Source organism: Glycine max, chromosome 3, assembly GCF_000004515.6.
Source record: "Glycine max cultivar Williams 82 chromosome 3, Glycine_max_v4.0, whole genome shotgun sequence".
NCBI classification, from domain to species: Eukaryota; Viridiplantae; Streptophyta; class Magnoliopsida; order Fabales; family Fabaceae; genus Glycine; species Glycine max.
Window position 1 is genome coordinate 38,271,463 of NC_016090.4, and position 12,063 is coordinate 38,283,525.

Consider the following 12,063-nt stretch of genomic DNA (forward strand, 5'->3'; position numbering starts at 1 on the left):
TTTTGGTGGAATGTAAATAACAGGAAAGTTGAGGATTCGATTATCAATACAATAATCTATAGAGTGTGGGATAGAAAGAGGTATAGGAGGTATATTGCTGAGTTGATGACATAGGTTCTTTTTGGGGTTTTGGTTTAGCTTAGAACCAATTTCTTGGTCTTTTTGTTTTCTTGGCTTGTTGGGGCTGGATTGGTTGCGATCGCCTTGTGTTTATCGTTTTTTTGAATTAATTCATCTCTTGATTCAAAAAAAAATGTACTTAAAAGAAACTAAATTACAACAATTTTGACTAATAAAATTAATGATTTCAATGTTAATATAATACTTTTTATTTAGATAGAAATAAAGTAATGTGTTAACATGAGAAAACATAAACAAAATTAAGACATAGATAAAAATAATAACTTAAAAAAGAAAAAAAATTATGATTGATTTAATTTAATAATTTAACAAATTATGTGAGAGGTAAATATTAATGTGTTTAATATTTAATATTAAATTATTTATAATAATAAATTTAATTATATGGTTAAATTAGGTTAAAAAATAGAATCTATTATCTAATTTATATATGATTAAATTTTAATTGAGTTTGATTGAATTGAATTATAAGTTAACTGCTACCCTAAACCGTGAACATTACTGGTACTGTTTGGGAGAGAGTTAGACGGTGCATGATGGAAATTGTCTCTAACATGTAGAAGAAACATTTCTGTGACAATGTTAGATCACCTAAAGTTAACAGAGTTACTAGACAACTAACGGTAGCTACTAAAACATAAAAATATTTACACGTACAAGAACTGAAACATTAAATGTATAAATATAGGGACTAAAAGCCCCAAAGTGTTAGCAAATGTAGGATTCAAATAAGTAGTTTAATCTAATTTAGACTAAAGAAACGTACAAAAAAGTTTATCTGTTACTACATCTAAATTATTTTAAAAAATATGAATTTTATCTTTTCTATGATGCTTAAATACACATGATAAAAATAGAAAAATAAGTGATGTATTGGTAATTAAACTAATTTTATATTCATTTCATCATAAATTGTTTCATCTGATTTTAAATATTAAAAAAAATCTTTTATTTAATTAAGGTTTTAATCTAATAATTTTTTTTAATTTTTTATATTAAGTTCCAACAAAAGATAAGTTGAGAAAAAATATAATAGTTTTTTTATTGAATTTGGGATAATTAAATATGATTAATTAAATTTTTTAATTAGTGTAAATATTTTTTGTATATTCCTTTTGGTCTCAAATATAAAAAAAAATATTCTATACTTATTAAAAAAAATTATTTATCTTTATTAAAGGTGAGTCACAATTAAAAAAATGACATTTTTTTAAATTATTATTCATTGAAATTTGATATCAAACATAAATTTTTTTATCTCATTAAATAAAATATATTTTAGAGATAATTTTATTAAATAAGACAAAAATAATTAAAATTTACTTATATTTAATATAAAAAAATGATTACTTTATTCAAGATAAAAAAAAATTTAATACTAGAGAAGTAGTTGACAATGTAAAATTTTTTACCCTGTATAATCCTTCAACTAAAAAACAATAATATTATTAAAAATGAAAATATTTATAATATACTAATATAAAAAATTTAAACATTTAATAAATATTTACACCCCTTAAATGAAATAATAAATGCCAGTACTTACTCCAATACGAACAGTTGTCTACTAGTCTACCAACCTTTCGAAGAAAATGGCAACAATCCGGCATGTCAAGTTTCTTACATCACTCGCTAAACCACAACATAGAGGGGTAAAATGGTAACATCACGTAATCCGTCCGTTACAGAGTGAAGAAAATGTCATATTCGTAAATAACTCTAAAAAATAGGCACAGTTATCCACATTCCACCTCTGTGCAATATATCCCACTCTCACACTCTTTTCAGATCCCTTCAAACCTTCATCTTCTTCCTCCTTCCCTTCTTTTTTCTATTTTTTTTATTTTTCCTCTGGCGCTTTTAACACATTGCTACTAAACAAACCCCAACTCGAAGAAAAGAAGAACAATCTGTTCCATCACAAGCTTTTTCTCCTGCCCCAAACGGTAATTATTAATTTCTCTCTACTTGTTGAGAAAAAAAAAAAAAGAGCTAAACATTAATAAATACCCAACACTGCATGTTCTTATTTTTTCTCAAGATCGACCCTCGTTCATGCGATCATGTCTGTTTTTCATTTTTATTTTTCTTTTCCATTTCCATGCTTTCTCTCTTTATATTTTATTTGTCTGTTTATTTATAATTTTTGCAGCGTCTTAGAAACTTTTGATTTCGTGCAGGTTTCAATTTTTGTTTTCTGGGGAGATCTGGTTGATCCGATCCACTTGGGGTTGGTAACCGCGTAACGACGCCGTTTTGTGTTTAGGTTTTTGGACTCGTTTTCTGAAACCTCGTACAAAACATCCTCGGAATCGTTTGATGTTACAAATGGAGACGCTCGTGGTTGTGGCGCAGCATAGGAACCAATGTTACACCAGGTCGAAATCCCAACGCCACGCTGAGTTTGGTTCCTCTTCACCCTCCAATGACTTTAGGGGCATAAATTGCAGAACTTTTCAAACGGGGTGTGGTATTCTACCAACCCCACTCAAACGCCCCAAAACGCCGTTAACTCCTTCAAACCCTAACAAAACCCGTTGCAAAACCACTCCCAGTAGTGCCCCGGTTCCCATCAATCGCAAGAAGGAGAAGAAGGGTTTCAATGTTGTTCCTGATGGGGGTATTTTGCTCTCTGAACTTTGGGCCGGGCCCACTTACTCGAATTCACCACCGCCTAGTTCGTTGCCTATTCCGAAATTTTCAGTGAGGCCTAAGAGGAGTGTGTCACTTGATTTCCCTGGTTCTTGCCCTGAAGTAGAGATGCAGTTACGTGCTAACTCTGCGCCTTCCTCCCCTCGTTGGGAGCATTCCCCTTTTGCCAGAGATGATGGTCTCTTTGTTTCGGCGACGAACACACTGCGTCGCATCCTTAATCTTAATTTGGATGATGAATGAGACAGGAGGAGCAAGAGGCTCCTGTACATAAAAAAAAGTGCTTTTGGTTTATGAAATTTGGGTTAGTGTTAGATTAGGTGTGTATAGAATGACCAAATAAAAGCATGTAGTTTTAGTTTGTGTAGCTTTCAGTATGGTGGTGGTACCCTTGACAATGGTGATTGATGATCATGGTTGGAGATCATGGAAATGTTAGGCTCTTTTGGGAGCAGGGTTTGTTTTGTGACATGGATGAATGGGGTTGGGAAGCTGAATGGTTTGGTAACGGGTTGGAGTGGCACAGAATAGACTTGGATGATAGTGAAGAAAGTTGTTAATTATATATTATTCAAGATGAATACAGAGTTCATGATCTGTAGTAGTTCATAGTACCTTCTCCTCACAGAAGAATGATTATACCTTCTTTTTAGTCTAGTAACTTAGTACATACTGTAGATTGTAGAATCCTTGCTCTTAGAAAAGCCTATAGAGCTCAACTCTTTGGTCCTTTTCCCGGAACCCTTCAAATTTTCTTTTTCATATAAGTTATTACCATAATCTATTATCCTTCTATTCTGGTCTTGTAGATGGTCCACTATATACTGGCTTGTAGTTACTCCTTTGCTTAATGATCCCTCCTTCTTCTTTCTTAATCTATATCTTGTTTTTCTTTGTAAAGTTTTCATTTCTTAGTTGGCTTCTGAGAGGGCATGGTTTGTCCCTACACCATCTTTTCAGTTTTTTACAAAGAAAAGTTGGAAGGGGCTCGGTTATATAATCTTTTGTTTCTAAGTTCTGACTCCTTTAGTTTTTATGGTTAATCTGTGTCACACAACCTGTTAGCAACCCCCCCCCCCCCCCCCAAATGTTTTCCATTTTAGCCTTTAGTTAATGCTTCTTTCCATAGTCGTCTTCACCTTGCTTGTCCTTGATGAAGAGTGTTGACCATTCTATGCCAAAATTGAGGTAAGATATTGCTTGATGCGCTCAAGCTTCTGCTTTGTTGTTTTCATGCCATAAACTTACAGTTACTGAAAATTGCTTCATTGTGAATCAGGGAGGTAAAACTGTACCGAGGCTGTTTTGTTCGAAAGATGTGGTCATGATCATGATCTTCTAGGTAGTTTGCAAGTTTGTTTTACTTCATGAAGTCCATTTGTGGGTCGTAGCTTGTGTTTCTTTCTTTTTGAGTTTCTGTAACTAGTGGAACTTGTATGGTCTGCTGAAATAAATTATCGATGACTATTAGTAGCTAGAACTACTCCTATGTTTTATCTGAAGTGTATGAGTTGGTGGAACTTCTGTAACTGTTTTACTAATTTATATTTCGTTTTTTCTGATCTATGACAGCAGCATTTTGAAGTAGTTTTATATTTTCTTATGTTTTGTGACTTTTGTCTGAAGTGGACGAGTTCGTGGAACTTCTGTAAAACTGTGTTCACTAATTTATATATCGTTGTTTTTCAAATCTATGACCCCAGCATCTTGAAGAACTTATGGATACAAGGATAAGAGAAATTATTAAATATTCAACGTTGCAATACAGTTTAGATATGTTAACATGATTTTTTTATAAAAAAATAATACCAAGCCTTAAAGCATAATATTTTTGTAGAGATATTGATCATTTATCATAATAGTGTTATACAAAACAATTTACTATGACATTTCCCTATGGTTTGCTGGAAATAGAGCAAAGAAATGGGGCAAAAGAGATGAAATAATAATATTAAATTCTGTTTGAGAAGAAAAAATACGAATTTTTTTTTATAGATCTCACGTATAAAAATATTTTTTTCCCTACGTTGTTTACGCCGTTTTGAAACAAGGGATAAGAATAATAAGTATTTTTATATTAAGAAAAAAAATGTGGTAAGGAGTTTTTTTTTTAATTAGTATAAATATTTTATATAATTTATATTCATTCTTCCATTAATTTAAAGATAAGTAGATTTCTTTCATTTTTTTTCTTTTATTTTCTCTTATTTTAGATGAAATCTTATTTTTCTCTGTATGTAAGCGTTAAAGATAAAATATATATGAGCTGTATATTTTTTTTCTTGAAATGCAAAAGTATATATTTATATATCATAATAGAGATTTTTTTTTTTGGTGAATAGAGAGACAATCGTCATCTTTAACGACACTGTTTTGATATAAATATTTATAGAATTGATTTTTTTACGGAGAGTATTTTTTAGAGTTTTCTCATTGTCGTTGAGTCACATGTTTCATTATGATTGTATTGTATTGAACATTTTTTTAAAATATTTATTTAATTTTAATTTCATTTAACAACTATTTCAAATTAAATAATTTTTTAATTTTTATGTATATGTTTGATTTTTTTTAATTGTTTATCTCTTTTACTCTATCCTTTTATCTTTATTTTTAAATTGAATTTCAATATTATTTAAATAAAAGGTCAATAATTAGAAATAATTTTGTACCACAATATAAATCATTTATCATAAATTCAAAATATAATTTACATGTCCAAAAAAATTTATTAATTAAAAATTTTAATTACAATATAATTTTTATATATAAACATTTATTTATTATAAATTTTAATAACATAAAAATAAAAATTTACCCTTCTACATTGAACAAACTAAAATACTAATTTTAACTATATAATCAACTTTTTCGTATATTTAGCGAGTTTTTCTTGTAACAAATAATTTTAAAAATATATCTTAAATAATATTTCATTAGTAATAATAAAAAATAAATTGAATATACCAAGTTTGAAATTTATACTTTTAATAATTAATTTTTCATTTCAAGACACTAAAAGTAAGTTTAACTGCGAAAGGTTGACGTAAAAACTGTGAAAGGTTAAATAGTTTGCATCATATCTTAAGTTCAAATTTTATTGTTATTATTGTAAAATAAATTCAATTAAAAGGTAGTTTTATTTTAATAAAAAAAATATTTATTTATTAAACTTAATATTGATTAAATAAATTTGCATAATCTAGATAAAAGCTTATAAGATGGATTACCTCTTCAAAAATGCATCAAACATGTGATTGTATAAAAATGAAAATAATAATTTTTCCTTTAAACAAAGATTCACCTTTTTAATATAAGGATGGATTATTATATATCGTGAGACCATCCAAAACATTTGAATATAATATTGTTAGTTGTCGGTTGCTTATCTGAGTCATATAATGAAATTTATATGGAGGTATAATTTTTTTTCCTATTCATATTATTTCTTCAATCAATTACATCCTTTCTTATAACATTACTTATTATATTTTTATTTTCTTTCTTTTATATTTTTCTTTAGAGGTGAAAAATTGAATCAATTCTATATATCAAAATTAATTGTCACAAAAATTATTATTTAAATTTACATGCGCATTAAATATACATTAGAAATTTTAGTGTTATATATAACAACATTATTTATTTTATAATGTAATTTTCTCATTAACAACATTTTCGCATCCATATAAGTCATATTACATCCATACGAATGCAAAAATGCTGGATGCACTCATTAGTGCACCTAGCAACATCCTAAATATTATCATATTAGGTTTTTAAATATTAACAAAAAAAAATTGGACCTGGCCCAATGGATCAAGATGTACCAATAAAATATAGGTTCAAAAATAATTAGTGTATTTGATCCCATGTGATTCATTTTTATACAAAATTTATATAAAGATAGAATTAAAAATTTTAAGTCAATTTAATCGAGTTTGGTGGGCTCGATGGGTAGTCTGAACCAATAAATCTTAGTTCATAAGAGATTTAGACTAGTTTAATTCAACCTAATTTTATACCTTAGTTCAATAAGGTTGAGACAATCTAAATGACTTAATTTGTCACTTTTAATGTGATGTATATATTATAGACAAATATATCATATTGTTTTTTTGAGTAAACCACTATCTAGTCATTGGAATTATAATGTGTTATTTAGTTAATGACCGCAATTAGAAAAATTAAAATAAGTCCCTCAAATTGGTTCTTGTTAGTTAAGTTGGTCTAGAATGTGACCTCCATTATTAGACAGTAAGGTTGACTGTGTTGTTTTGGCATGTTAAGCATCACGCAAGTGTCCATATTTCCTCTAGCATGGTATTTAACATAGATTAAATATTTTTTTTTATTAAGATGATGTTATTTATAAGAACACAATCTCTAGAAAGTCAAGTAGAATTTTCTAAAAATCCACAAACCTGACCTTATTTTAAAAAACTTTTTTAAAAATTTTGGTTTTGACCTTTTAACTTGTTAAACTAGTATTTTAGGATGTGCATTAGACATGCAGGATAAATATTTGTTTTTATATGATTAAAATCCATAACAAATAAATGTTTTTGAATATATAATTTATATTATAATTCTAATTCGTTACAAATAAATATCTTTTAATATGTAAATTAGATTTTAGATTTACAGTGAACAATTTAAATTGTCACTAAAGGTTATTTTACCTATCGACAATTTATTTAATAAATATTGAAATTCAATTTAGTGACATAGATAAAAAAAGGATAAAGTGAAAGTTTTAATAATACTTTAATCATTGATTAGGTGATACTCTGATATATTCATCCTTTCTAGAATATATTGGATTATTTCAATAATGCTTTGAATGTTACTAATGCAGTCTATTTTATTAAATAGCTTTTAATAATGTAAAACCTACGTGTCCACGTTATTACAAGCTTGAACACTTCTATTTAGGTAAATGTAGCATTCCTTACTTCTCACGTTATATTTCAGAAGACCTGTGCCGTAGGTTATGCGATTCCACAGATAAAACATCAATAGTCAAATTTTTAATTACAGCCACCCTATCAATATTCATGAGTCATCACATGAATTATTTAGCTAGCTAGAACAAATTCCTCAAAAAAGAAATCTGCTATCATTTGCTTTAGAATCACATTTGATCACCACTTGATAATCATTCCTTAAAATAAGAATATTCAACATCTGTACTCCCTCGCCCAATTAAATATGCCACACTCAATCTAAACACTTCACGCCAAAAATACAAACCCCCTCATAATCTCATCCATATATAAATTTCAACCATGCTATGCCTATGGGGCTAATACTAGCTCAATTGTTCATAAAATAGAGTTATTGCACCCTAAATCTTTTATTATTGATAGTACGTGGCATCACATAGTTGGCAAGTTCCTTAAAAGAATCTGCATGCAACACAAATATTACAAAAACCTTGTAGGAGATAAATTCGAAAAATCTCGCAAGTAAATTTAATTGCTTGCAGTTTTATACCATGTCCAGTACTTTAGGTCAATTCATATTTTCTTTGTTACAATTTTTCTGCAAATTTCTCTTGTAGATTATGATATATGATGCAGCAAAATTTTCAGAAAAAAATTTAGAAAATCTATCTTTCAAAAAAAAAAAACTTTAAAAAATCTTCAAATACCAATTAATTAATGAGAAAGTTTTAGGCCATCATTGCTAAAAAGGAACTGTATATAGAAAAGTAGGGTGATTATGAGTTAATAAGTTGTTAGGTCATATATCGGTTTTGAAATGGACAAATCAAACTTGAAGTAATCAAATTGGATATTGTGTTTGAAAATTTTACATCTGATCCAACCTTATTAAATAAAAAATATTTAATTTATTTATTTATAAATTTAAATTTCCATATAATTTTTTTTCTAGTATTTTAACATGTACAATACACCAGATATTAATTAATAAATACTTTTGAATGTATACAAATCAAATTTATTTTCTTTCACTAAAATTTATAATAAATAAATACTTTTGAATGTATACATTATATTTTAATTGAAAATATTAATTAATAATGTTTTTAACATAAATTTTATTTTATATTTATAATAAATAATTCATATTGTGATATAATGTTATTTTTAATTATTAATTTTTAAAAAATATTAAAATTTCATTCAAAAATAAAGATAAAAATGATAAATTGAATGAGATAAAGCATTAAGAAAAACTTTTAAATATGCTCTTGTTAAATAATAGCTTCTAAAAATACCCACATTAAATAATAGTTTCCAAAATTCACTTAATTAAAATATTTATTCTAATTTATATAAAAAAGAAGATATTTTCTTTTGAGTTTTTACTATGTTCCAATTTTTTTATTATGCTTTTTAAAAATACTCAATCCGATAACTGGAAAAAAAAAATTATTGAACTAGATTGGTATTGGATTGGGTTGAATTTGAGTTCATTCAATAACAATTATAAATCCAATTACACTCATTTTTTTATTCAGTTTAAATTAAAAATTCTGCCAAAATTTATTTAACCTTACCCTTGTTCACCTTTAATTAAAAAATGTAGGAAATATGTAAAGAAGTTTTAAACCACACTGATGATCCTATATGAGTAGTAAAATGAAAAAACATATATTAAAATAATTTATTGGTCAATTAAAATAAGTAGATGATGAGTATTTTCAAAATCATGGCCATCATATTCTAGAGTTAACTCGATAATTCTTACGAGTTCAAGTGTCTTTCACGAGTTGACTCTTGAGTAAACTCTTTTTTAGTAGAATCTGGATAAATTCTAAGTAAATTCGATAGACTCTCGAGTTTACCACCGAGTCAATGAGTTAGCAAATTAAAAAAATTAGATCAAAATGTTTTTTATTGTTTTTTTGTGTGTTTAACATTCAACATATCTTCATTTAGTGTGTTATTCTCAAATATAAAATTTTCACCTTTGATAATATCAAACATTTATTCTCTAATAACATCAAACCCTCGATGAGAATGATCTACCACTGCTATAAGTTATTGTTTACTAGTGATGTATTATTACTAGACTTGGTTATTTAAATATTTTGAACTTTATGATTTACTATTTTATTTTATTATATTGTTGAAATGTTTAATTAGTATGTTATTTATAAATATTTTATTATTATTTTTATATGAAGTGGACTTTTACGAGTTTACGAGTTGAATTTATGAAACTCTCACGAATCTGCGTAAACTTTCGAGTTTAATAACCTTGTAACCCCAAATAACTCATCCACACTATTAAACTCCAAAATTGTATACTTGTAAAAGGATAATTGTCAATTGCCAATCTATGAATTAATTTGGTTTAAAAAATTAAATAAAAAAATGATGAAGAAAAGTTATAATAAGCACATGAGAAAAGTAAAAATAACCACTCCAAACAAGCAGGGTGATCATAACGAGCAACTTCCAAACTTGACCCACTATACTTCAAACCCCTATACCTATAGCCTCTGCCGATACCCCTATGGCTATAACACACAAACCCCAAACTTTAGACACCCTCATTTCACAAAGCTACCTCCAATCATCGTTTGACTTCTATCTATAGCTGCAATGTGACTTACAAAACCTTCTATGACGTCCATTTTGCCGCCGTCTAAATTGTCAATTTCATGAACATACAAGTTAAGTGGATTAATGGGATAAAAGAGAAATGAAAACAGGGTTTCACCTTTGATAAATGAAAATTTTCTTCATTGTCATTTCACTCCCCCAAAACTTTGTTTACGTTTCTTTTAATAATGTTTCACATTTTAGTAATATTTAAGATATACAAATGATAATTCATGATTTAATGATAGTGTAAAAAAAATTATACTGAAAATACATCTTTAGTAACTCTAGTTAAAAGCATTCGGGCTAAATTAAAACTCTTCAAATATAATATTAGCAATAAAATTCTTAAAAATTAAAAAAACTATATCACTCTCAAAGAAAAAACCGTTGGGCCATTGTTTTTTTTTTTCTTTAGACAAACTTTGCGCGTAGAAATCTTTGTACAACTCTTTTTTTTAATTTAAATAAATGTTATACGTAGTAATACATGCATATATTTCATTTCACACTTTATCTCTACATTTCTAATTCTTGTGCATATATATTTATTTATAAAGTGATGAGTTTTGTTGTATAGCAATAATTTTGGCTAGCTTGTGTTTGATGATTGAAATGGGTAGCTAGCTATATAGGTTGGAGATTATCTTCAATTCTTCTCATAGATATCCGAAAGGTGTCACATTAATACAACAATGTATATTTCTCATCTGTCAGTACACTGAAGATGCCAAAGGAGTCGCCATCTTTAGGTTCCTTTTCTTTTTTCTTTATTATTATTATCATCCACTGAGAATCTAATGCATGCGCACTTTTTAGTTCTTTGGGTCCCAATTCTGTTGTGTTCATTTTTCTTCAGTTTTCACACACACGGGGCCAGTTGCAGTTGCTGCACCCTGCATTTCTACATGTCAATTTTCTTCTATTAATGCTTCACCGGCCACTGCATTTGCCAATTTAAGGTTGTTGTTTGCCGGTCTTTTTGCATATATATACATGCAACTGCTACACTATTGCTCCATCGGTTTCTCCATGAAAACCACCAACTCGTGTTTGCCATATGCTTTCTCATTGTAGGACACGTGTCACAGTTTTTAGTCGGGAATTGAAGCATTATATTCCACTAATCATCTCAAGAAAATTCTGGTTTATCTCCCAGCCTGATATGAGGAACATGTTTATAGTACTAGATTCTACTCAAATAATTAATGTAAATATACGTTTTTTTGTCAAAAAAAATAAATTAGGTGAATTAGATTTCAAAAGTTTAATAAGGTGATTATGAAGAGTCTTTGGTTAGAAGAGCTCTTACATATTATTACTACTTTTTCATATTATTTGTCGTTTTAAAATAAAATTATTCAAAAATAGTATTATATTACAAAATTAATGTTGTATTAAATATTTTTTAAGATTATCCTTAATTAATAATTAGTGTAAATAATATATATGAAGAATAAATAAATCTTTAATTAAAAAAATAAAAAATACATTAAAAAATTATCTAATATTTTTTTAAAATTCAATAAATTAATTATATTTCTTAAAATTCACGACAAGGTTTAAAAAACATCCACAACCACTATTTATGCCATAACATCATCGTGACTCATAGTAAACATATTTATCCGCAATTTCTCAAAAACATCCAGAATTGTCACAAAGTTGCAACTACAATGACAATTTAAAATCA

At 27.6% G+C, this 12,063-nt stretch overlaps 1 protein-coding gene across 1 annotated transcript; it reads left to right on the top strand.

Annotated features, from left to right (window-relative positions):
* The first annotated feature begins 1,878 nt into the window (after positions 1-1,878).
* On the top strand, positions 1,879-4,357 carry LOC102659741 (uncharacterized). Its single transcript, XM_014773803.3, has 3 exons — positions 1,879-2,087; positions 2,322-3,981; positions 4,073-4,357. The coding sequence occupies exon 2, from the start codon at positions 2,461-2,463 to the stop codon at positions 3,034-3,036; it is 576 nt and encodes a 191-aa protein (XP_014629289.1). The 5' UTR covers positions 1,879-2,087; positions 2,322-2,460; the 3' UTR covers positions 3,037-3,981; positions 4,073-4,357.
* The last annotated feature ends 7,706 nt before the right edge of the window (positions 4,358-12,063 follow it).